At 39.2% G+C, this 24,385-nt stretch overlaps 1 protein-coding gene across 1 annotated transcript; it reads right to left on the bottom strand.

Moving 5' to 3' along the window:
- Positions 1-1,759: 1,759 nt before the first annotated feature.
- On the bottom strand, positions 1,760-3,134 carry LOC149816444 (cyclin-dependent kinase inhibitor 3-like). The gene is made up of 4 exons (XM_089987539.1): positions 2,716-3,134; positions 2,566-2,615; positions 2,206-2,406; positions 1,760-2,050 (listed from the first exon to the last, which is right to left on the bottom strand). Exons 1-4 carry the CDS (start codon positions 3,082-3,084, stop codon positions 1,981-1,983), a joined length of 690 nt encoding a protein of 229 aa, XP_089843665.1. The 5' UTR covers positions 3,085-3,134; the 3' UTR covers positions 1,760-1,980.
- Between the last annotated feature and the right edge of the window lie 21,251 nt (positions 3,135-24,385).

Raw genomic sequence — 24,385 nt, 5'->3', positions numbered from 1 at the left:
ACAGGTTGGCGGGCGGGTTAGCGGTTCAGGTTCGGGTAAACGGGTTGACCTGCCCACTTAACCCGTTTATTAAATGGGTCAGCCGGGTTGGCATACCCTTAACACGAACCCAACCCGTTTAAAAAACGGGTTAGGCAGGTCGACCCATTTACGACACGAACCCATTTAAGCCAAACCCGAACCCGGCTAAGAAGCGGGTTGGAGGGTCGGGTTGGCGGGTCATGTCAGATTTTGCCACCCCTACTGGTAAGGGTCCACCTAACCCAGCTTGCCTTTAAAAAAAAATAAAAAGAAGAAATATCAACGAATCTTCCACAAGCAACATTCTAGAATCTAAATAGGGAAGGGCCAGGACGTGGGATTCAAGAGAGATGGGCACCAGACCCAATGCATACGTTACTTAACCACCCTACACTCCTACATCACGTGCACACAGGCCCCCCAACCAATCTCTCTCATGAGTCAACCCAAGTTAATTAGGGACTCGTTAACCATTCTTTATTTTCTAGACTGAATCAAGAAACAGCTAGGTTGTGTTTGGGTAGAGGGGAAAACAAAATCACCTACTTTCTTAAGAAAAAGCAATTGAATCACCCTCCATAGACTAGTTCCATTAGGATCTCAAGTCTCTTTCACCTAATATCTCGTGTGCGTACATCGATGGCAATCAAATTCCTCGAAATGTATTCTTGGGAATACTTGCAAATGGAATCTACTAGATAAGTCTTTTTTTCTTTGCTGGACTTTAGTAATTCGAATTTTTAATTTAAGTGAGTAATAAATGAGTTCAACTTCGTGGGTACAGATCAATCATCCTAACGAGCTATATTCTAGATTCAACAAAATTGGCATTCTTCCAACCTGTATATTTGTCTTTGCTTATGTCCGTATCTTAGCTCAAGAGATGTTATTATAAGGGAAGTTTGACAGCGGTAAAAAAATTCATAGGAAAAATTAAATTTTCCTATTTTATGAAAAAAGCATGGAATGTATGGCTGAGAAAAATTCCTGACACTTATCTAGATGAAGAAATTCTTTAGATGTATAGATGTAGAAATAATTATAGCTTTGCCCGCAAGGACTCCGCTCATCTAGTAGGAGCCAACTTGTAAATGCCACTAAATTGACAGGACGTCACAAGTTCGAAACCCATGGGTGACGTCCCTTGCTGCAAGGTTGAATTCAGCTCTGACGATAGAAAGAAGGACCTCAAGGGTTTAACCAACCGTGGTGATGGGGGAGGGGGGTTTCTCTTGAATTATCCAAAAAACATATATATAGTTTTAATATTTGTAGTTGTCTCTTTTTTCCTCATTTCCAAACACCACCTCTAGAAGTGGTAAATTGTTTTTTAGAAAACATGAATATTCATTTTATATGAAAAGCATGGGCGCATGGTTACGAAAGTTCTCACCACCAAATGTCTACCTTTTAGCTGGAGAAACTTTTCATATGTACGAAAGAAAATCGTAAAAGAAAGTGAAAAATTTGCCTGCCGTTTGAAATAGCATGAGAAAAATTCTGACCCTTTTTTTTACATTTCGTACAGAATTTTCCCATTTTTTTACATTTCGTACAGAGTTGGCCGCTAGAAAAAGCAATCTCTCTCTCTCTCTCTCTCTCTCTATATATATATATATATATATATATCAAAAAGGAAAAAGAAGAAGAAAATTTGGCAAGAAAATCATTAAAAAATGGAGAAAAAAAGAGCAGTGGTACCCAAAAACTATGAACAAGGAGAAGGAGGAGGAGATTATGGTAAATTTCTTTTATTTCTGCTTAAGAAACTATGAAGGAGGGAAGATTAACAAGGCGGAGGATGAGAGAGAGGTGATCTTCTCATGTACAAAAGAAGAGTAGAAGACTAGTTGGGAAAAGAAGAAAAGCGTAAAAAGAGAAACTTACTGTACTTGTGAATAAAAAGGTGGACTAAGAGACAGAAGGAGGTATCTTCATCTTCATCTTCATCTTGTGCCCTCACGGCGTTACTTTCACCCACTCGTACCTACCGGCCAAGGGGATATCATTCACCGCATCGTAATTATACCTGAAAACGAAAAAAAAAATAAGAAAAGAAAGAATTTAACACGGGAATTACGGCAGTGGTAAAACTGATTTTACTGACGATTTCACTTCTCCAAGACGGTTCGAGAAAAAGAAAATGTGAAAAATTGAAAAAAATCGAGGAGGTGGAAAAGTTACTTCTCCGTGAATCGCCGTTGCTCTTCCTTCTCGAACACGGCGAAGAACTCTTCGATCTCTGATGCCGGAGGCGCGATCATCGACGCTGGTCGCAGCGGTCTCCGGATGAAATAGCCGGAATCGTTGACAGCCGGGCTCGTCGTCGACTCGAGAGCTTCTGATTCCGCTCGGAGATCGCTCAACGGAGTCGTCTCTCTGACGCTAAAGGAGAAAAAAAACAATTAATGAAAGGAAACGAGATATTTCTTGAGAGAAGTTAAGAAGAAGAAGAAGAAGGATGATGATGAAATTCTGAAACCATAAAATTCCATAGAGAAGGCAAGAAGAAGAAGTAGAGGATAAAATTCACCATATAAATACCTCTCTATGCAATCGTAGTCCGCGGAGTTCGCCCCTAGCGACACCTCAACCTGAGATAAAAGCAAGCCTTACCCCGTTAACGATAAAAAAAACCCTACCGTAATTCCGAACCGAAACCCCGAGATCAGGAAAACGAATCGGAATTCTCACCTCCAGATCCGAGTCACCACCGCTCCTCCGCGCCCCCGCGGCGTCCTCCACGCTCGATCCGTTGCTCGAGCACCGTGAAAACCTAGCGTCCGCGTCTCCGGCAGGGACCCGGCCGGAATTCACCGCCGGCGTCTCCGGGTTGGCCAGCCTCGACCCGAATTCCCCTTGTTTCTCCCTTGACGGCCCGGTTTTGACGAGCTTCCGGCTCCTCAGCTCGAGGTAGGACATCTGCAGCTCCCCGGAGACGACGCCGCTCCTCCTCCGCAGCGCTTCTAGGGTTCTCGCCCGAGTCTGTGCACCGCCCACCTGTGACACCTCCATCACCGTAACCTCGCCCATCTCTTTGCACTTCCTCATGTACTTCCCCATCTTCTTCTTCTTCTTCTCTGTACCCACTCTGGTTCAGAAACGAAGCAAGGACGACGATGACGACTCAGAGAGAGAGTGGGAAATTGAAGGGTTTCTTCGGAATGGCGGAGAGAGGCATAAGAGAGGGAGAGAGTGGGGACGGAACGGGGGGAGGGATGGGGTTTCTGACAGTAACGGAGGGAGGGCCGTTAAGACTTAAGAGTGGGGAAATTAGTGGTGGATTACATTTCCGGGTCCAGACCCGGACCCGGATTCGAGACGCTCTGGTGCAATGCAACCGGTTACCGGGAAGCGGTGACGACCGGGTACAGCCAGTAGAGCGGTTGGCCTAACGGATAGTGTCCAACTCAAAGGGGGCCGTCCGTAGTGCTCCCAACTCCACGTCTCCTCCTCCCCCATGTGACTGTTGTCCCTCAAGGGTGCCTAATTATTAGCACCTCCCATTCCGTTTCATCCCTTGCTCGTCGCAGTAGAATCTTTTTCATTTTTTTTGTATTTATATTTATTATATTAATCGGGAAAATATTGGGTACATTTCTTTCAACTTAAGAATATGTTTTTTTTCTTCTCTCAATTACAAGTGCATTGTGGTGTTTTTGATTTTGAAGTATAAAAAAAAACTTGTATAATAAAATCTAAGATATGGTTTTGACTAAAAAAATCATGTAGGTCATACAAATCCCGGTTCTCTTTCTTATTTTTTTTGTTCTTATTTTTAGTTTTTTTTCTTTTGGCTGTTTTTCTTTTTAATTTAATTTTTTTTCTTTTGGGAGGTTAGGCTGGGGTGGTGGTTAGCAGACACATGGTGGTGGTGGGGGCCATGTGGGGGTGTGGTCCCCATAAGTTGGTAGGGTTGGGGGTCTTGTCTACAAAGGGTGCTTTGAGTTGAGCCATGTAGGTTCGCAGAAGATGTGTTGTAATGTGTGAAATGATGAGAAAGTTGATGCGTGTGCTTGCCCGTGTGGGTTTGTTTTAACAACTTTTAGTGGTTCTTGTTCTTGGGATTGGAACCACTCAAAGGCGCAGAGACCTAGCCGCGCTGGCTCAGTCTGCTGTACTTATGGTCTGTCCATGTCAGCCTAAAACTCTGAGGGTCTACCCATCGACCACAGGGAGTCGCCAAACTTCGGTTTACATATGGGGGTAATGTCCATGGGATTTGAACCTAGACTGCCCATCAAACGGTCTAGGCTCCATCCCACTATGCCAAACTCTTTGGGTCTTGTTCTTAATATTCTTTCTTGTAAGAAAAATATGGTGATAAATTGGAATTTCTTTTGCTTTATTAAAATATTAAGAAAATGTCGGCACATGCACACACATACATGTGTGTAAAAATATGTGAAAAAAAGAAAAAACCCTGTAATATAAAAGAGAAAAAGTTATAATGGTACATAATACGGATGAAAATCATGATATATTTAAAGGGTAAATATTAGCTACTAATAAAGGAAAGGAACTAATGAGTTTGGAAACCAATTTTTTTCAATTTTTTTTATAGATTAAATGTTGCCGATGTCATCTACATGGTTTGTTTAGTAGGAATTTTAGTTTCTTACATTTCCCTTTGGTGGTTCTGTATAAATTATGGCTCCCAATTGAGCTTAATGATAACGATGGTAATAAAATGATAATAAATAGCTTATGGACTACACAGGAAATTAAGGGAGTGTAGCTAGTTGGGTAAGTTTGGCAGTTTTCTTGGTCTAATCCATCCAAACACCAGTTTGGTAGTTTTCCTAGGCGTTGTCCATACCTCACATCATGTACTTGCCCAGTACCCAATCGCCAATTGAAGAAGAGTAACAGTAAATTTGTCCTTGAAAGAGTAGTTCCAACATCCACTAATTTCGGTGCCCATAAATGAAAATAACCAAACGTGGGATATACCTCTGAAATTTTAGATAAACTACATCTTTCGTAACATTGTGCATGCTCCAGATCCAGCACAAGTCTATCTATTTGTTCACGAGAGTGAGAGAGAGAACTATCCATGTATATACAGGTGGTGGTTTATTATGTGCACTATGTATGGAGAGAGAATCTATTCGTACATGAGAGGGAGAGAGCACTGTCCATGTATAGTATAATGGAGGTGGTAACTATATAGGAGGAGAGAGAGAGAGAGGATTTCAACATAACCACAGAAAGCGTCAACAGAGTTGAACTCAAAGAGAACAAACACAGAAAAATAAAAACAAACAGAAACAAGCAAGAGCAAAACAAATGAAAAAACAAGCGGCTCACGCAGGAGCCGCAAAGCCAATAAAGTCCGAAGAAAGCGGAGTGACAACAAGAGGAAATGTTAGATCGAGAAGATGAATATGCAGAATCGCGTAAACGTCCACTAAGATTTTTTGTACAAGATGATTAATGTCGACCCAAGATTTTTGAAAAAAGGCATCGTTGCACGCCATCCAAACAAACTACCAAGTGGTAAACAACCACGACCTCTAGATTAACCGTCACTGCTTACTGTGCCGAAGGCAGACCGAACCTAAGATGAGGTCTAGCCCAAATGACTTCTCCATAACCAAGACCTTCGGGTGCCTCCAAGTCCTATGAAAGATCTCCACAAAGGTAGGACAAAACCAGAATAGGTGGAACAAGAATTCTTCAGCAGCATGACAGAGCACACACCAGCTCGGAAGCTGGAAGCCCCCACCTCTTTAAGGTAGAATGAGTTTGGACCTTATCGTGCAAGATTAACCAAGCCAGAACCCGAGAATGGGGTGAAGGGCCCTTCGCCCAGAGCGCAAATTCAGGCAACCAGGCCACCCCCGGGGAAGCAACAATCTATAGACTTTGCTAGTCAGGAAATTTTCGATAGGAGCAATAGCCTAATGCACCCAGTTACCAATATCGGCGAGATCATCAAAATTGTCTCTGAAGAAAGCTAAAGCCGACAACCATGACTTACGCATATGGAAAAACACTCCATGCCACGAGCGAAGAAAAACCAAAAGGAAAGAAGGAGGCTCATACTTAGAGAAAAAAAAGTAGTGCAAGGATTATCCGGTTGATGAGCAAGCCAACATTGCTTAGATATCATAGCAATACTCTTGAGTTTGGACGCAGAAACACCTAAACCGGTCATAAAATGCGACAAGACTATCGAACGCCAACCAATCAAGTGGCGCTTACCCTTGAGATGACACCCAGACCAAAGAACTGCTTCTCCACACCCACAGGCATGAGAGAGAGAGAGAGAGAGAGAGCACTGTCCGTGCATAATACAGGTGGTGGTTTATTATGTGTACTATTATGGGGATAACTTTTGCTATCCTCATGGGTAAGGAGCCCCTTAGTTGGAAGTAACAGGTAGAGGTAATTTTCACCAAATCTGATCTCATGGATGTGTTCCATGATTAAAATAGTAGGAATCTACTCTTGCATCATAGTTTTTCAACCTAAAAGTATGTTTTTTTTTGAGGTTTGAAAAGTTGGTGTAAGCCATTGATTTCTCTACCCTTGCAAAATTTGATATATACATCAGAAGAACATATATAATCCACAGGTATGTTTCTACTAAATTTAATATGTATATCACATATGAAGGGTTTGATGTACAAAAACACTGAAAAAAATAAAAATATTACATTTTTTCAGTAAAGAGATCTTTTAGCTAACATTACCCCCTTATGTAGTACCACATTTTTTGCTTCATATAAGACAAGGTCATACAATGACAGAGAACAGAAGTGTTGAGCATCTTATGTCTAATGGCAAAGATGAATAGATGGTAAATAAATCTTATCTTAAATATACATGCTTAGACATTATTTTTAATTGTTATTAGTTTTTAATAATATTTTCAATAATAATATAAATTTCTATATTAAAATATCACAATTTATTTTATCTAAAATTTAATACTAAAAAAGTTGGTCCCCTCATTTCCTAGTTTTCAAAAGATTTGCATATATATATATATATATATATATATATATATATATATATATATATATATATATATTAGTGTCTTGTGACTATATTGAATCTGTATGTGTGTCCTCATCTATGTGATGTCTATATTTTCGTGGTGAATGCTAGGTAGGGATGTCAACTGGGTCGGATGTAATCCGATATTCAACCTGAACCGGATTCAGTAGCCAAATCTGGATCTGATTAAAAATTGGATCAAATTTGGTACTAATTTTTCATTGAAATGAAAATCTGAATTCGATTAAAACCTGAATCCAACTAAGATCCAAATCCAATTAAATGCAAATATCAGGTTTTGGACTAGTCAGATCCGGATGCAGTTCTATCTTTTTCCATCTGACTTCAAATCTGAATCCGATTAATTCGGATTTGGCAATGCCTATATCCGACAAGTTGACATCCCTAGTGAATGCTATCCACCATGAAGATGTATGGTCCTTAATGCCTACCATATTCTCTTTCTTCATCTCTAATTTGTGCCAATTTCAATATATTATCATATTTTGCCACTCTTTTGTTTCTGCCATTTTATGCCTCCCAAAAATTACAGTGCCTGTTCTAGGTAGAGCATCTTTTCTTGTTTCAATGAAATCATTTTCATCCATTATTGCAGGTGTGCATATTTCCAATCCAGCTAAACCACTAGCCTTGTTCCACTTTTTTTTTTCTTTTTTTTCCCTTTTCTGGGTATTTAGGGAGACCCCTCATTAATACTTCAAAATGCATTTTTATATCCCTACAGAATTTGGAGACCCCCTTTTGAGGTCATACTAAAACGAGAGCTAGTGCTTAGCTTGTACATTGGTCATTATATTGGGCTGCCAACGGATTGGATACGGGTCAGATCTTGGTAGATCCGAATATAAATCCAAAATACAAAATGTAGATCCAAATACAAATAAGATCTAATATGATAGGGTTGAATCCGGATCTGAAACACATATGGCAATATATGGATGGGGTAAAACACAATAAAAAGTAAAAATTAACCTCTTTGCATGTAAAAAATGATATATATATATATAGATGTGGATTAGATCCAACCTAAATGCACTGATCTGAATCCAATCCAAAAGAAAAAAAAACCAGGTTAGCATACCAAATCCAAATTCAGATCTTATATAAGGGATCCTAATCCAGGATTAATGTTTCAGACTCGGATTGAATATCTATATACGTACCATAGCATCATGTTATAGATCCAGCATTTTATATGTGTACAACATATAAAATTGCCATACGGGTGGCCAGAACAGAAGCAGTGTCAGGACTTGGCTAAACCTGATCAGGTTGTTAACTGACCCAATTGAATTGGTTGAGTGAGCCCATTTTATGGCTTACCAAACTTGATCGCTGCACATCTGGCTTTCTAATATTTTTTTTATATATATTTACATGGAGAAACCACTCCCAGGATCAGAGACCTAGCCACGCTGACTCTGCCAGCCGTACTCACCAATGTTGTCAAGTATCGGTATCGGTCAGGTGAATCGGCCGATGCTGCATTCTCAAGTGAAACATTCTGAATCCGTTTAAAAAATAATTAAATTTTTTTGTGTCAATCAGAATGTGACACGTGTTAAAACTATTAAAATAATATTAAAATATTTAAAAATAATAATTTTAAGTATTTTTTATATTTAATGAAAAATAACCAATTCAGGTTAGTATCATATCGATTTTCTTCTGATACGATACATATCGGCCGATAAAGACAACATTGGTACTTATGATTAGGGATGACAGTGGGGCGGGGCGGGGGACAAGGTCTCCACCCCCGCCCCACCTCAAGATTTTATCCTCCACCCCCGCCTCCATCCCAGGCGGGGAATGGATTTTATCCTCCATCCCCGCCTTCATCCCCGTTTCATGTCCTCCATCCCTGGTTCAAACGGGGATGAGGCGGGGCGGGGCGGGGATATTGCGGGGAAAAGTGGTCGGGGCGGGGATCGTGGCGGGGGCGGGGCGGGGAAAAGTGCACGTCCATCCCCGCCTCCACCCCCGGACGGGGATGGATTTTAACCTTCGTCCCTGCCTCCATCCCCGTTTCATACCCTTCATCCCCGGTCCAAACGGGGCGAGGCGGGGCCCGCTTTCCCCCGGTCCACTGCCATCCCTACTTATGATCAGTGTCCTGAAAGCATAAAACTCCGTGGGCTTACCCCTTGTCCCAAGGGAGTCGTCCCCGCTCTGGCTTGTGCAAGAGGTGACAACTATAAACTTTTTAATATTGGTATTGTATTTTTTAAATTTAAAGCCCATGAAAGTTCATGGTATATTTAAATCAAGTTGCATTTGACATGTTTGTAGTTATATTCAAGAGGCTCTGGTGGCTCTTCTTCACAGGCCTTTCCTATTTCAAGTTGGTACTCACCAACCCAATTTCTTGAAAACTGAATCACCATATATAATGCTGTTTTCAAGAAACCGTTTGGTTCTATGACAGAGATGATGTTTTGACATTTAATGGACAGAGAGCCCACAGTTCCTCTTGTGCTGTTGGTTTCCAATTCTCTGAAATGGAAAACTGTTGTATATATGATTTTGTCTGATGGTGAAGTTTGTTTCTTCTATTAGAAATGTAATTTATATCCAAACAAAAGAAAGGGATTGAAAGATGTATATATACAAATAAGGGCAGGCATCATCTCTGTGAAAGTTGTCATGGCATTATTGTGCCAGTACAAGTTTATTTTATATCTTCATATGATAAATGATTATGGATTTGTTGTTACTTTTCTTGTTTCATTAGTTGGGTTTTTCTTATTTTGGAGGACTTAAGAGGAGCACCAACTTTATTTGTTATATGGTATTATTAGAATGTGGGTCATTTGGTAACCCACTCCACTAAGCCCTCAATATATAGCTGACTCTATATACCCAAAGAAGGAAAGGGTTGCCCACTAATCACCCAGATTATGATATGATTTGGACATTTCATTTGGATAATAGCTATGTAACAATAACTAAATTCCAACTAAATAGCAGCTTTGTGACGTCGTAATCGGCCACTGTCGCCGTTTATTCGGCAAAAGCAAGTGTGGACCCATTTCAAACAGATCGGATCTGACAATATCTTTGGTCACAATGAAACAAGGTAGCATGACTCAGTCCTGGTGGTGGATTAGAATCTGATTGTACATTTGGATCTGGTGTTGGTCCAGATCCAGTAACAAGGTTGAAATTCAGATCATTTTCTCATGAGAACCTTTTTTTTTTTTTTGGGGGGGGGGGGGGGGGAGTGGTTACTGCTTGTTTCCGTATCACCAGCTGAGCTGAAACTAACCTAGATTTTGGTTGATCATATGCATTCTGGGTTTATCATCTTTTATCCTGTACACAAATTAACTATTTTGATCCAAATGGATCAATCCCATGTTTTTTGCATCTGAGTCGCTGGGTTAACATTCACACCCGAATCCTCGTATGATTCTAGTTGCAACATCATGTTGCTTAAGGGCTGGATCACCGGATGGAGCTGAACGTAAAGCCGAAGCGCGCTATGATCAGGTGCTGCTGCCAATGGATTGGATCCTGACATCATTCCAACTTGAACCGAGACCCATATTTGATATTAGATAATAATAAATCATACTGGAATATAAGAACGAGATTCAAATCCCATCTTGGTCAGATCAATGTCAAGCAGACATGAGCAGTATATCCAAAGCCAATCTGGAACCAACTTTTTCTTTTTTCAGAGATATAAAGCTAAACTAACAAAATTTAAGAATAAAAAAGAAAAAGTTACAACTATGATGGATCCAGCTCTTATTTGTTGGATTTTTTAATCCAACAGGGCAAGTCCTGGTTCTGGATCCAACTATTTACATATAACCTGAATCATATCCTGATCACAATTCTTTTTTTATGACGAAGGAACCCTCACCGAGAACTGGGTCACTTAATGGGGCCACCTCCCTGTGATGTAAAACTCAGGGTTGTGGACACCACCACCCAGCCTTATGTGCCCCAGCAGGATTCGATCCTGGGCTGTGGGCCATACAATTGTTGTTCTCAAGATTATTTCAGGAGGGAAAATTCTGTAATAGATCAAATTTTTCTGGAAAATATCAAGAATATCTTGGTGCACCTAGGATCTATACTTAAAAAATATAAGGAAAATAGTAAGAACTTCACAACAATATTAAAAATATATAATATAAATCAAATTAATTTGAATTCTTCTGATATCTGTATTAATAAAAATAGTGAGATATTCAAAATATTTGGTGATATTTGTGACTGTCGTCCAGGCAATGGCTTCGTGATAATTGCATCAGGGTCTGCAACAAATTAGGAAGCAAATGTGCTACCCTGTATGATTACATCTTCAATCCAATAATTGACCTTTGGAGCTACGGGTGCAAATAGTCATGGTTTCGAACCTGGGTCCAAGTCAGATCTGACCCAGATTGTCAGATCCAGATATTATACATTCAAATATGGATTAAATCTGGAATCAATATGTTGGATCTATTTGGATCCAGATCAGAACCAGAGAGGCAAATATGGTCAGATCCAGATTGGAATTTGGTCTAATCTGTCCCGTTTATCTTTTTCACCTGAAAATCAACAGACTTTACCTACATTTAACAGATCTAGGATCACAGAGATTCATATGTCAAATCTCAAACCAGATCTTGAAATTCATTGCGTGAGACCCAATCCATCTGAATGCAGAACCTTATACAAAATGGATCCAGTATTTTGTCAAGCCTGACCCGGCCCATATCCAACTTATTTGCAATTGTTGCAGGCCAATCAGCTGAGGTTGCTTAGAATAATTAGATCCTTCGTTGGCATGATATTCCAATTTTAACTCTATATGGATAGCCCCAAAGGTGTTTGGCGTAGTGGAATTGGGGGCGTAGGCCGTTAGGCAGGTGGTCTAGGTTTAAATCTCCATGAGCGTCGCTCCTTGAACAAGCTGAAGTGTGGTGACTCCTTGGGGGCAAAGGATAAGCCCACGGAGTTTTATGCTGATAAGACAGCGATCGTAAGAATACGTCTGGCCGAGCCAGCACGGCTACGTCTCTGATCCTAAGGGATGGCAGTGGGGCTGGACGGGGTGGGGGACAAGGTCTCCACCCCCTTCCCGCCTCAAGATTAGAACCTCCATCTCAGGCGGGGATGGATTTTAAACACCACCCCCGCCTTCATCCCCGTTTCATGTCCTCCATCCCCGGTTCAAACGGGGATGGGGCGGGCGGGGAAAAGGGTACGTCCATCCCCGAACGGGATGGATTTTAACCTTCGTCCTCGCCTCCATCCCCGTTTCATACCCTTCATCCCCGGTCCAAACATGGCGGGGCGGGGCACTCCTCTTGTCTGTTAGGAGCAGCTAGTGCAGGTCACCTTGTGTTGGGACGTTGCAGGTTCAAAACCCAATGGTATAATTGTATATCTGGTAGGGTCTGCCTAACCCCAGCTTGACTCCACATTAATTAAACCCAGTGTTGTCAGTATCGTAGTGAATAGGCCTGAATCAGACAATTGATATCCTATCGGCAAAAAGTTGATACGGGATGAGCTGAATTGGGTATTTTAATAATTTTAAAAAAATTTAAATTATTTTTTTTTATATTTTCCTGTGGCATGTGTCATCTGAACTATTCAGCTAAATTCAGTTCAGAAACAGAATCGGCCAATTCTTTGAATCGTTTTGAAAATCAATTCAGGGTCCGAACATTGATTAAACCTGGCCACTGTAAAACCTACCCAAATACTGAATTACCAGCCGAGGAAGACCAAAATATGAGCAGCTGAAAGCCATGGGGCTCCGCTTGTCTGGTAGGATCAGCTAGTGCACGTCACGTTGTGTTGGGAAGTTGCAGGTTCAAAACCCAATGGTACAGTTGTATAACTGGTGGGGGTCTGCCTAACCCCAGCTTGCCTTTCAAAAGAAAAAAATTATCATGGTTTGTTTATACAAAACATGCTTTGGATGAAATTATTTTTATATAAAACTTGATTTGTTAATTAAAAAAATCAGTGTAATTGGTGAAGTTTATTTGAAGATATACCTCTATAAATACAACTAAACATACAAAGTCATTTACCCGTACATGTTTTCTAGTGAATAAGTTGCCCAAGTTATATTTATAAGGTCAAATTAAGCAAAGAACACTTGCAATTATGACTTTCACTGGTTAAGACACATCAATTAACATATACTGTTACCTATAAAAAAAACAGAAAATGATGTACAAGAAAATGATGTGTTTTTAAAAAAAATCTAGAATTTTGCCAAAATTAGTTGATGTCCAAAATCACAAATGTTGGGTGTTAAAATGACCATTTTAACCTTTGCATATGCGGACCTCTTGAGGATATGCGAACTTCGTCTGTGATAGACTTTACTACTGTTTTTTTACTCAGAAATTGAAGGAAGATAAAATTTACATATATTTTATGAGAAAGTCTGCATATATTTTATGAGAAAGAAGAAGTCCACATATATTTTATGCGAAAGTTGAAGTCAACATAAAATATAGGTGAGGATGAGGAAGTCCACATATATTATATGAGGAAAAGGAAGTCCACAAAAAATATAGGCAAGGATGAAGAAGTCCACATATATTTTATGAGGACGAAAAAGTCTACATATATTTTATGATGAAGACCTCACAAAATCCACATAAAATATAAGCAAAGATGAGAAAATCCGCATATATTTTATGAGAATGAGAAAGTCCTTATAAAATATATGCAACCTTCCTCATCCTTCAAATTTTGTGTAAAAAATCAGTATTAAAGTCTGTTATAAAGAGAATACACATATTCTCAGGAGGTCTGCACTTGCGAATGTAAAAATAGTCATTTTAATGCCCAAATTTTGTGATTTTGAACACTAGTCCAATATACCCTCAATAGCCTGCCTAGTGAATACTAAAGTTTTGTGACTACGATCACTACTTTTTGAAAGCTCTCAAAATTTGTTGAAATATATAAAATGCTTCTCAATCAAGAGAAGCTACTCTAAATCATTGCACCAAAATCCAGCCAACCCACTGAAAATACTAATGCAACCTTCTTCACTTAAAGAAGAAGATGCATGGACATTTTTAAAAAAATAGAGGACGTGGTAGAAATTGCAATTCAGGTCGTGGGCCTTTTCAAAATGAAGATTCTCAGAATGATAAAGTCTCTTATAATTAGAATGAGTCCCAAGTCATATGTCATTACCGTTGGAGAAGAAACTATGCTGCCCACCAATGTTAAGACATTCCCAAGGCCTTAATTGCTATGGCCTTAAACTCTATCAATGATCTCAATTGGTACCCAGACAATGGGGCATCCCACCGCATGACTGTTGATGAATCAAGCATGACACAAATTAGATTATCAAGGAATGTACGACATCATGGTTGGTAATGAAGCAAACCTTTTGATTTCAAATATTGGTAATGTGGCTCTAAACTCAAAAGAGAATTCTCTTATTCTCAAAAATGTTTTTTGTGTTAAGGATCGTCAAAAAGGAAATATTTTGCAAAGTGGGCCAAGTAAAGGAGAACTTTATGTGCTTTCAGTTGATAAGAATAAATCAGAACAAGGAGCTAAGGCATTCATGGCAACAATGGCATCTTAGGCTGGGATATCCTAGCCAAAATACTCTTGATCTCTTGACAAAACAATTAATTGAATTTTCTTGGTGAAAAACATTCATTACATTTATGTTCTACTTGTTTGGTTAGCAAAATGCATAACCTTTCATTTCAGTTGTCTAAGTCTATTGTTGGTACCCCATTAGAATTACATTGTCCTTTGGGGGTCAGCACTTACCACATTCAGAGAAAGATATAATTATTATCTACTTCTCATTGATGATTTTTCAAGATTTTCTTGGTTTTCCTTGAGAAAAAAATCAAATATTCTTGCATGTTTTCAAAATTTTAAGGTTATTGTTGAAAAGGAAATAGGCCACAATATTAAACTATTTTGCAGTGATGAAGGGAGAGAATTTGTCAATAATGCATTCAATACCTTTCTTGATCAACATGAGGTCAAAAGATGACTAACATGCCTATATACACAAAGACAAAATGACATTATGGAACGTAAGCATAGACATGTTACTGAGTGTGGTTTAAGTATGCTTATTTATGCTTCATTGAATTTGAACTTTTGGGTGGATTCTTCCATACATGCCATGCATCTCATAAATCATTTTCCAAATACCATATTAAATGGTAAAACTCCCTATGAGTTCCTGATGAGAAAACAACCAACTTATGATCACTTGAAAACTTTTGGGGGCATGTGATAACTGTTGTTGGTCCCTTATTCAAACTTAAATTTGTCTGCCAAGTCTAAGGTGTGTGTTTTTGTTGGACATGGCTATCATTACAAAGGTTTTCTATGTTTTGATCCCCTTACTAAAATAGTTTATGTTTTCAAGCATGTAGTATTTAATGAAAATGAGTTTTTGTATGCTGGCATGAGAGACCATGTCACTAGAGATGAAGTGTCAAGATGGTTAAAGAATACAAGTGAACCAGGTAGCAAACCATCCTCTCGATCTAACCATAAAAATTTATCATCATGCAGTCAACCAAACGTCCAATCTGGCCTCAAAGACTCGCCCACATGTAGCTAGCCCAATGAACTTGTAAATACATTCACCAACCAGATATATCAATTGTTACCTATTTAAACTAATCAAAACCAAATGGGTAACCCTGAGTCTTCCATGAGTCACCAAACTGAGTCAACTCAAATGTTTGTTCCTGAAGTTCACCAAACCGAATCATCTCAACCAAAGGAGTCAGAAGAGTCAAGTTCGACTACTAGAAATAAAGAAGTTAGATTAATAGGGCCACCTTCCTAACTTAATCGCACTCATCACATGGTGACAAGGGCGCAGGATGGGACTCTAAAAATGAGAACTTTTATGGCCTTGAGATATGCTCTTGAAATTAGTCTTCTAAGTGAACTCGTTTAGGAGAGGGAACCTAACCCATTTGAACAAGCTGTTGGTCACACAAAGTGGCAAGAAGCTATGAAATGTGAGTATGATGTATTAATCGAAAATGACACTTGAACATTAGTTCCTCCTAACAATGCCTAAAACATTGTCGGGTGCAAGTGGATCTACGGTATAAAATGTCATGCTAATGGGTTCATAGCTAGGTACAAGGCTTGACTTGTAGCCAAAGGCTACGGTCAACAAGAGGGTGTTGACTACTTTGAGTCAAAGTTGGGTGATGCATCAACTTGATGTCAACAATGCATTTATGCATGGTTTTCTTAAGGAATAGGTATATATGGGTCAACCTGTAAGACCCACAAAATTTTCTGAGGAATTTATTGTTTGCTTTGAGTTGAAATGTATGCTTTTGTGTGTTTATGAGGCTATAGCACATAATTAAGTATAAATTGACTATGCTTTGTATTTCGGCTTTGTGTGCGCGACCCGAAAATCGTGTAAGTTCAGTGCATGAGTAAGAAGAGCCTAATTCCGGACAAATTGACCTCTGAAAATTTAAGGGTAAGTTTGTAATATATTTGTATAGCTTGTCCCTAAATTTGGGACCCATACGATGAAAAAACATCGTCAGTGCATGTGAATTACGAGATTTGCTTAAAGGTTATACGCGAGTCGTAACAAGCTTAATTCTTGCAAACAAAGGGGAACTTCTCAGAGTAGCATTGAACATTCCATGTAAATTGAGGGTTTGAAAATAACTAAATGATTTATTGAAGTTAATTTAATATTTAAAAGCATAAAATAAGCATTGTTTTGAAATATAGTGCATTTGACGATTTTGGATTTGGATCCGGATCCGGATCGACTAGAGGTGGCCCAAACCTAAGTGGCGCCCCTCTAGGAGGACGATTTTGGTCATGGTGGACCAGCTGGTCAGTAGTTGACCAGCTGGGTGGCGTTGCTGAAAAATGTTTGCATGGCTTGAAAAGGGTGGGCCACTATTGGCCACAAACTTGATTCAAGACCTCATGATGAGGCTTAGAGCTCATCATGAGGGGCGACTTTTCATAAAGGGGAGCATGGGGCTGGCGCCCCATGGTCTTTTTGTAATAAATTTAAAGCTTTTCAAATGGTGGAAATCGAGTGGCTGGTTTGGGAGGCAGCCAAGGGCACACCCTTGTAAAATCGCAAACTATTAATGGCATTTTTGAAAACTTTTCTAAAAAATTCAAAAGCAAGACATGCATTGGTAGCTTGGGCGGCTATGGGGGGGCGTGGAGCACCCCAGCCCTCCATCTACCCTCATTCAATATTAGCCATCCCTTTTGTTAAACCCTACACATTTAAGGCATTAAGAGAGAGAAAGAGAGGATTCTCTTGGGTGATTTTGGTGGAGCTTCTCTCTCCCCTTCCCTTCTTCTCCAAAAAAACCGTGAGAGAGTTAGAGATTGTGTGTGGGTGCCTAGTTGCAGCTCCAACCATAGTACCTCTTCCATTGTTGAAAGCCTCGAAGGTGAGACACTCCTACGCAAATCCATGAATGTGGTTTTCGATTTAGCATGCTTGCAATGCATCTTTGTTGTGTAATGTAGTAGAAGGGTGCCATGAAATCGTTTTGGGTTTTCCCATTGCCCTTGTTTTTCATTGCATGCATTTCATTGAGCAAAATAGTGGTAGGATGCCATGAGTTCAGATTTCCATTGCTCTTGTCTTCCATTTCATGCATTTGCTCTTTCTCATTTTTGCAATCTAGCTGAAAAATGGTTGGAAGCCGTCTCACATTTCCTGCGTTTTCTTTTGTTTCAACGCACCTTGTTCATTATGGCTTGCTTTTACGACTTTGGTCCTCTTGATGGCTTGAATCGTGGCAGCCATGGTTCTGCCTAGCTGTGCAACGAAACTGTTTTTTTTTTTCTACAGGGTTTCGGTTGGCAAGGAAGTCGTGGACCAGCCCCACGCCACACAGCCTACCCAGTCGGGCCAACCCCTTTGGGTTTGGGTGTTGCTAGCCTGGGCTAGTCGGGTCGAGCCATGATAGAATGCACCTCGGTCTTTTCTATTTCAGTGATTCATTTTTCTTTTCGTTGGCCATTGATGCCATGGGCCACTGTTTTAGTTGTTTTAGCTGGTCCCGGCTGCTGGACGCGTCCAACAGCAGGTGACCCTAGACTGACCCCCAGCATGGGCGATTTCTTTCTCTTTTCGTGGTCTGGAACGACCTATAGCCGAACCCATGGTGGGTTCGTGGGGTTCGGTCACCTCCTTTTAGGCCTGACATGGTCTGGATCGGAAATGGTCCAGACCTGTCAAAGGCCGTCCCATGCTTGTTCGGTTGGGCGTCATGCCCTTCATGTTTTTCTGATTCGAGCGTTAAGCACTGCACTTGCTTTTCTATCTGGGTTCGATTTTTTTGCTGCAGCCATGCAGCTGTTGACTGCACCCCTTTCCCTGCGGTGCTGGCTGAGCCCAGCCTGAGTCTGGACGCACGGTCCAGACCGTGCTCATACGAGAGCATGCCCTCCATGGTCTGGACCAGTCGGTCCAGACCTGGACTGGCTTTTGGTGGCTGAGCCACACCCGGTCGCGACGCCCAGTCCAGACCTCCCTGCTGTGTGGGCTAGCCTAGCGCGGGCCTGGACTAAGCAGTCCAAACCTGGGGTTGTCTTTCGTTGGCCGAGGCTCCTGCCCGTGGCCTCTCCTTGGACCGGACCCATTCGGTCCAGGGTGTTCGGCTCTTGCGGGTTGCGTGACAGCACAGCCTGCTGTCTCATCTTAGGATCGACCCCTGTGATTTTGTGACATCATAGCTAGTTGTCTCCTCCTCGGTTCAGCAGCGCTGCCCAAGTCGGACCTATTGTGTGCGCTTGGTGCCCCATGGCATCGAGTGGCCGGTGGTCACAACAGCTGGAATATATGTATTTTTCCATTTTTTGCCGCGCTTTAAGCATTGTAAGCGACCCTCCGAGCTGCAGCCTATGGGACTGCATGGGTGCTTATGACACTGGTTTCAAATATCCCAATAACTTCATAATTAATTTTGACTCGTTATGAATTGTACGACGAGGGGCGTTGTCCAATGCAAACTTACGTAAAGATGGTTGTATATGCATGATGAATGATGAAGCCATCAATATAGTAGTGTGAATCCATCTTTTGTGCGGATGTCCATTTTCGCAATAAGAACGCAAATGTTTGCAAATGATACCTCGTTAAATGTCTTTTTATAAAACAAGGTTTTGGCGAAATTGAGAAATCTACGGCGTATGTCAAAAGAAATAAATGAAAATGGCACTTCCCTCGCCTTACAAGGCATAGTATAAATTATATACTTATTTTATTAACATATGGTTGTGGCGTGGCATTTCGATGGTGTTTGAACGACATGTGCACGGCCACACACTTTGGCACGTAAGCTAGCGCACGAAATGAATGTACTCACATGCTCTTATTCGTGATACTTGAATGTACAAATCACGTTGGCAATTTAATGTATTTCCCTAAGTACGAAAGGAGTTTGAGGCACACGTATGGAGATTATTAGTCTTTTGAGACTTGTGTGATCATTGGAACTCCTTGGCGAGTTTTGGTGCGGGTGATGGCCCCACCTCGCGAGACGAGCTCACTTACATTAGTGATACATGATTTTTATGCTTTTGCTCGTCTTTTGATTCGTTTCTAGTAATGCCTTACCGTGGAAAAATGTTTCTAATTGTCTCATCGAAATGCTCGATGTTTTGTATTGTCACACGGCTAGATACACGTACTTGTAGCATGATGTACATGTTTGTTCACTTATATTTTTGCACAGTCCATGATAACTTATCTGTTCTGCATAACACATTGGTTAATTATGTTCCTTGATGCTTACCATGTTATTGCTAGTAATTGTCATTTATTGCTCCATATGTAGAATTGTCACTCTTGTATACTTGCTCCTGTTTTAACTGTTCAATTATTATAAATAAGCATGCTATGTGTTTCATGATAAATTGTGCTCTCGATTTTCACACATTGGTATATTGTGTTTTGGTTTGTCTCACCAGCTCGAAAGAGTACTGACCCTGTTTTATGGGGATACAAGTGTTTGCTTAGGTGTGCGATGGAGCTCGATGTGCGGCAACGGACATGAACCCACACTTCTGAACCATCAAGGATCTTGGCAGTTGTTGTTTTGTAAAAAGGGAATGATTTGTACCATTTGTAAAATGATAATAAAAGCTGTTTCAAAACCCTGTTGTTTCATTCCTGCGACCCGCCCAGAGTTTTCCGCTTGTTTTCTCCTTGTTTTGGTACTTCCGCACTTGCGCAATTGTTTTTAAAAAAAAAGTTTATCCAAAAATCCAAAGGATTTTTATTTTACAAGTCGGGAATTCTAGGACGTCTCACAGTCTACCGGGTTTGAAGACAAGAAATTTTTTCACTATGTGTGCAAACTTGATCGTGCACTCTATGGCCTAAAACAAGCTCCAAGGGCCTCGTTCAATAGATTGAGACAAATACTTACTTCAATTGGGCTTTGTTGGTTCTAATGCTAACACTTTTTTATTTATCAAAATCATAAAAAAAAAATAACATTATATGTGTTGGTCTATATAGACGACAATTTTGATTAGGAATTCAAGAAAAAGGTTCATCAACTTATAATGGCTTTGAAAATGAGTTCTCAATCAAAGATCTAGGGTGATGAAATTATTTCTTGGGTATAGAAGTCATACCTAATGTCAGTGAAATTATTCTAGTACAGAGAAATTTCAACTATGATCTTTTGGTTAAAACCAAAATGGAGAACACAAAGCTTCTTATCACTCCAACTACAACAAGCGTTCAACTCTTAAGGTTCGAAGGAAGACCTCTTGATGACCCATCATGATGTTGAATCATTGTAGGTGCATTACAATATGTAACCTTCTGAAGGCCTAATATTGCTCTTAATAAAGCATGCTAATTCATATTACATCAACCTATAGAAATGCACTGGGCTCATGTCAACTGAGTTTTGAGGTACCTCAATGGCACCATAAACATGAGACTTCATATGATTTATTCAAAGTCTTTCATGCTTGCAGCTTATATGGATGCAGATTGGGCAGGGTGCCTGGATGACAAAAGATCTACTAGCGGATATATTACATTCATGGGGTCCAATATCATATCTTGGAGTTCAACCAAGCAACAATATGTTGCAAAATCAAGCACATAAGCCAAATATAAAGCTTTGGCCGAAGGAGCTTCAGAACTTCTATGATTGAAATATCTTATTAAGGAACTTGGCAACAACTCTCCTATTCTTCCTACTCTATGGTGCGACAACCTAGGAGCAACCTACTTGGCAGCAAATCCCAAGTTTCATGCTAGAACAAAGCAAGTGAAAATTGATTTTCACTTTGTTCAGGAAAAAGTGTTGAGATAGGAAATTGAAATAAAGTTCATTGCTTCACAAAATCAGTTGGCAGATATTGATGAAACTACTTGCAGACCTACAATTTAACTTCCTAAGAGACAAGATCAATCTCAAGAAGATTAGCTTGAGGGGGCGTGTTAAAGGAGGACCCGATCCAAAATATTCAAACACCACATCTATTTCAAGTTTATCACACAGAGAAGAAGGATCCAGAGGGCATCCAAATAGAGTTAAACCTAATGAAGATCAAGCTCATAAAAATAAGGAGACCAAACTCGATAAACCTATCAAGTACTTTATCTGTTATCAAGATCCTACTCATCATAAATATATGAGGTCAATTGAAGATAATATTATCATTCAATGTAATTAAGTGAAATATATATATAAAGCCTCCTCTCGTGTTAAGAGATAAGAGAGATGAGAGAAATATTTGTCGTGGATGTAGGTTGTTATCTAGTCAAACCACATTATCCGCTCTGTATGGTTGTTTGTGTAGGATCTTGCATGAATGTTATCGTGTGATTTTATATGAGTGTAAACATGTGATTGGACAAGATACCTTATCAGTAGCAAGATGGGAACTCAAATGCAGATTCTCCAATCTTCTTAGCCTTAACACGTTTCCTCCCTAGAATTAAAAATCAATTTCAAAAAAATGTGGATGAAAAGCATGTGAAAATAACACACACACACACACACATATATATATATATATATATATATATATATATATATATATAAGGGGGACCGTCCAACCAAAGGAAGGCCCAAAATCTACAACTAATCGATGATTGATGTCGTTTCTTCTCTAACGATCAAGTTCTTCATCGATTACACTTTACATATTGGATTTTTATCATTCATTTAGTAAGAGACATGTTTTACATTATGAATTTTTTATATTTAGATGCATTTTTTAAAATGGCAAAAAATAACGACCCATAGTACTTTGTATTGTAAAGTATTAAATGCATTGTTAGCAGCCAGTTTTTCATATTTTGAAAAACATGTTTAAATGTCGGAAAGTTTTTGTATAAAGCATATTTCTTACTAAATAGATTATAAAGAACAAATATATAAGGTTCGATCATGAAACACTCAAACATTAGAGAAGGCGATCCATCCAATTGTCATTGGTTGTAGATTTTGGACTTTCTTTTGGTTGAACGGTCCTCATTCCCTATATATATATATATATATATATATATATATATATATATATATATATATATATATATATATATATATATATATTGAAAGAGATAAAAGGCAATAGCTGCTAACCGCTAGCTAATCGGGGTTTTTCCATGTTTTCCTTAAATTTGACTATGCAAATGTGTTCTAAATGCTTGATTTTATAGGAATCGACCCTTGGACCATCCAATTTGAATGTGCAGGTAGTTTTTTATAGGTTTTAAAAATCAATGATCTGTAATTTTATAAATATTCAAAGCTTAAAAAATCATGTTTTGATCGAAGAAACATGATCCAATTATCTTTCCCTAGTGAATTGAGCATATCAAACACATCTGTGTGGTCAGATTTAAGAAAAATATAGAAAAAAACTTCAAAAATCCGGTTAGCTAGAGGTTAGATAGAAAAGTAATTAACTAGTTTTTTTTAAAGCATGTTTTTCTTTCTGTTGTCATGATTTTATTTCAGTTATTCAGGTTTGAGGAATTTATGCATTTGGGAAGGAAACTCAGTCATGTATAACATTATATAAGTCATCCCGAAAAAACCCTAATCAGATAAGATTTTTTTGTTTTGGTGCATCTCTTGGCCAGTGGCGGAGCCACATGGGGAGCATGGTGGGCACGTGCCCACTTTGACCTAAGAAAAAACCCCTTATGGGGGTATTGGTTTAGGGTGGGTAGTGCCCACCCTGATCAGGAACTCTAAAGAGTGGCCCGGGTCAGGGTGGGCACCATTCGGGCCCCAATCATGCTAGGGTCACGAAAGTGCCTCTCTCTCCCTGTGTCTCCGACTCCCCGGACGTTCGACGAGTGCCTCCCAAGTCCCAATCATGTCGTCGAAGTCTGACATTAAGTGGGCATGGGGCGGATGACACTCCTTGTATTTTTTAAGTTTTTTTTTCCAGTTATCATATATATGTGAATGATGTTTGTTTAGGATTTAGGTTTTTCATTCAGTTTTTATTTTTTAAATATCATGAACCATGATATTTCATTAGGTTTTAGGTTTTTTTTTTGTTTTCTTTCAATTGACATTTAGTTATATATTTTTTCTTTTCAGTCAACATTAAACTTGATTTCAGATGTATGATTTTAGTTATAAACTTAGAATTTTAGGGTTTTTTTAATTATTATATATATATATATATATATGAAGAATGATTGTTAGAATTTAAGAGTTAGAATATAGGTTTTTTATTTAATATTTTTATACCATGAATATTTAATCAAGTTTTAGGTTTTTTGTGTTTTTTCTTTTTCACTGTGTATTTGTACCCACCCTAGTTTAGATTCCTGGCTCCGCCACTGCGCTTAGAGAGAGGGGCGACCTCTCGCTCCTCTCGAGGAAATCAGAGAGAGAACGACTCTCTCTCTGTTTATATATATATATATATATATATATATATATATATATATATATATATATATATATATATATATATATATATATATATATATATATATATATATATATATATATATATATAATGCAGGATGAATTCATTATTGCTTGAGGCATTCTGCATTCTTCATGTGAGGAAGAAAACTTTTTTTTTAAGACTTATGGACCCTTCATGAAACTTCATATGCCATAAAGCATTAAGTCGCAAAAAGAGCTAAAGCTTTATGCATGTCTCACAACGCTTCAAAGTTTGCTGCAGCACCTAACATTGAGTGGCCAACATCTAGTCCTATCAGATTTCTTTCAAGATGCTTTATTTTGAAAAGTGGGACATATTCAAAGCTTTCATGTTTCAAGCTATCTGAATCAAACCCATTATGCACAATGCCATTGCATACGGATCAATTGTTGCTTTAAGATCAAAG

The sequence above is a fragment of the Nuphar pumila genome, chromosome 14, assembly GCF_984573655.1.
Source record: "Nuphar pumila chromosome 14, dmNupPumi1.hap1.1, whole genome shotgun sequence".
In the NCBI taxonomy this organism is placed as follows: Eukaryota; Viridiplantae; Streptophyta; class Magnoliopsida; order Nymphaeales; family Nymphaeaceae; genus Nuphar; species Nuphar pumila.
The sequence above is the reverse complement of the archived record's forward strand: the minus strand, read 5'-3'. Positions and strand labels throughout refer to the sequence as shown.

Bases quoted from the DNA above. Each gene is read 5' to 3' on its own strand.
- LOC149816444 (XM_089987539.1), bottom strand. From the start codon at position 3,084: ATGGGGAAGTACATGAGGAAGTGCAAAGAGATGGGCGAGGTTACGGTG. The intron at 2,616-2,715 runs GTGAGAATTCCG...CTTTTATCTCAG, and splicing joins GTGGTGACTCGGATCTGGAG to GTTGAGGTGTCGCTAGGGGC. The intron at 2,407-2,565 runs GTATTTATATGG...TTTCTCCTTTAG, and splicing joins GACTACGATTGCATAGAGAG to CGTCAGAGAGACGACTCCGT.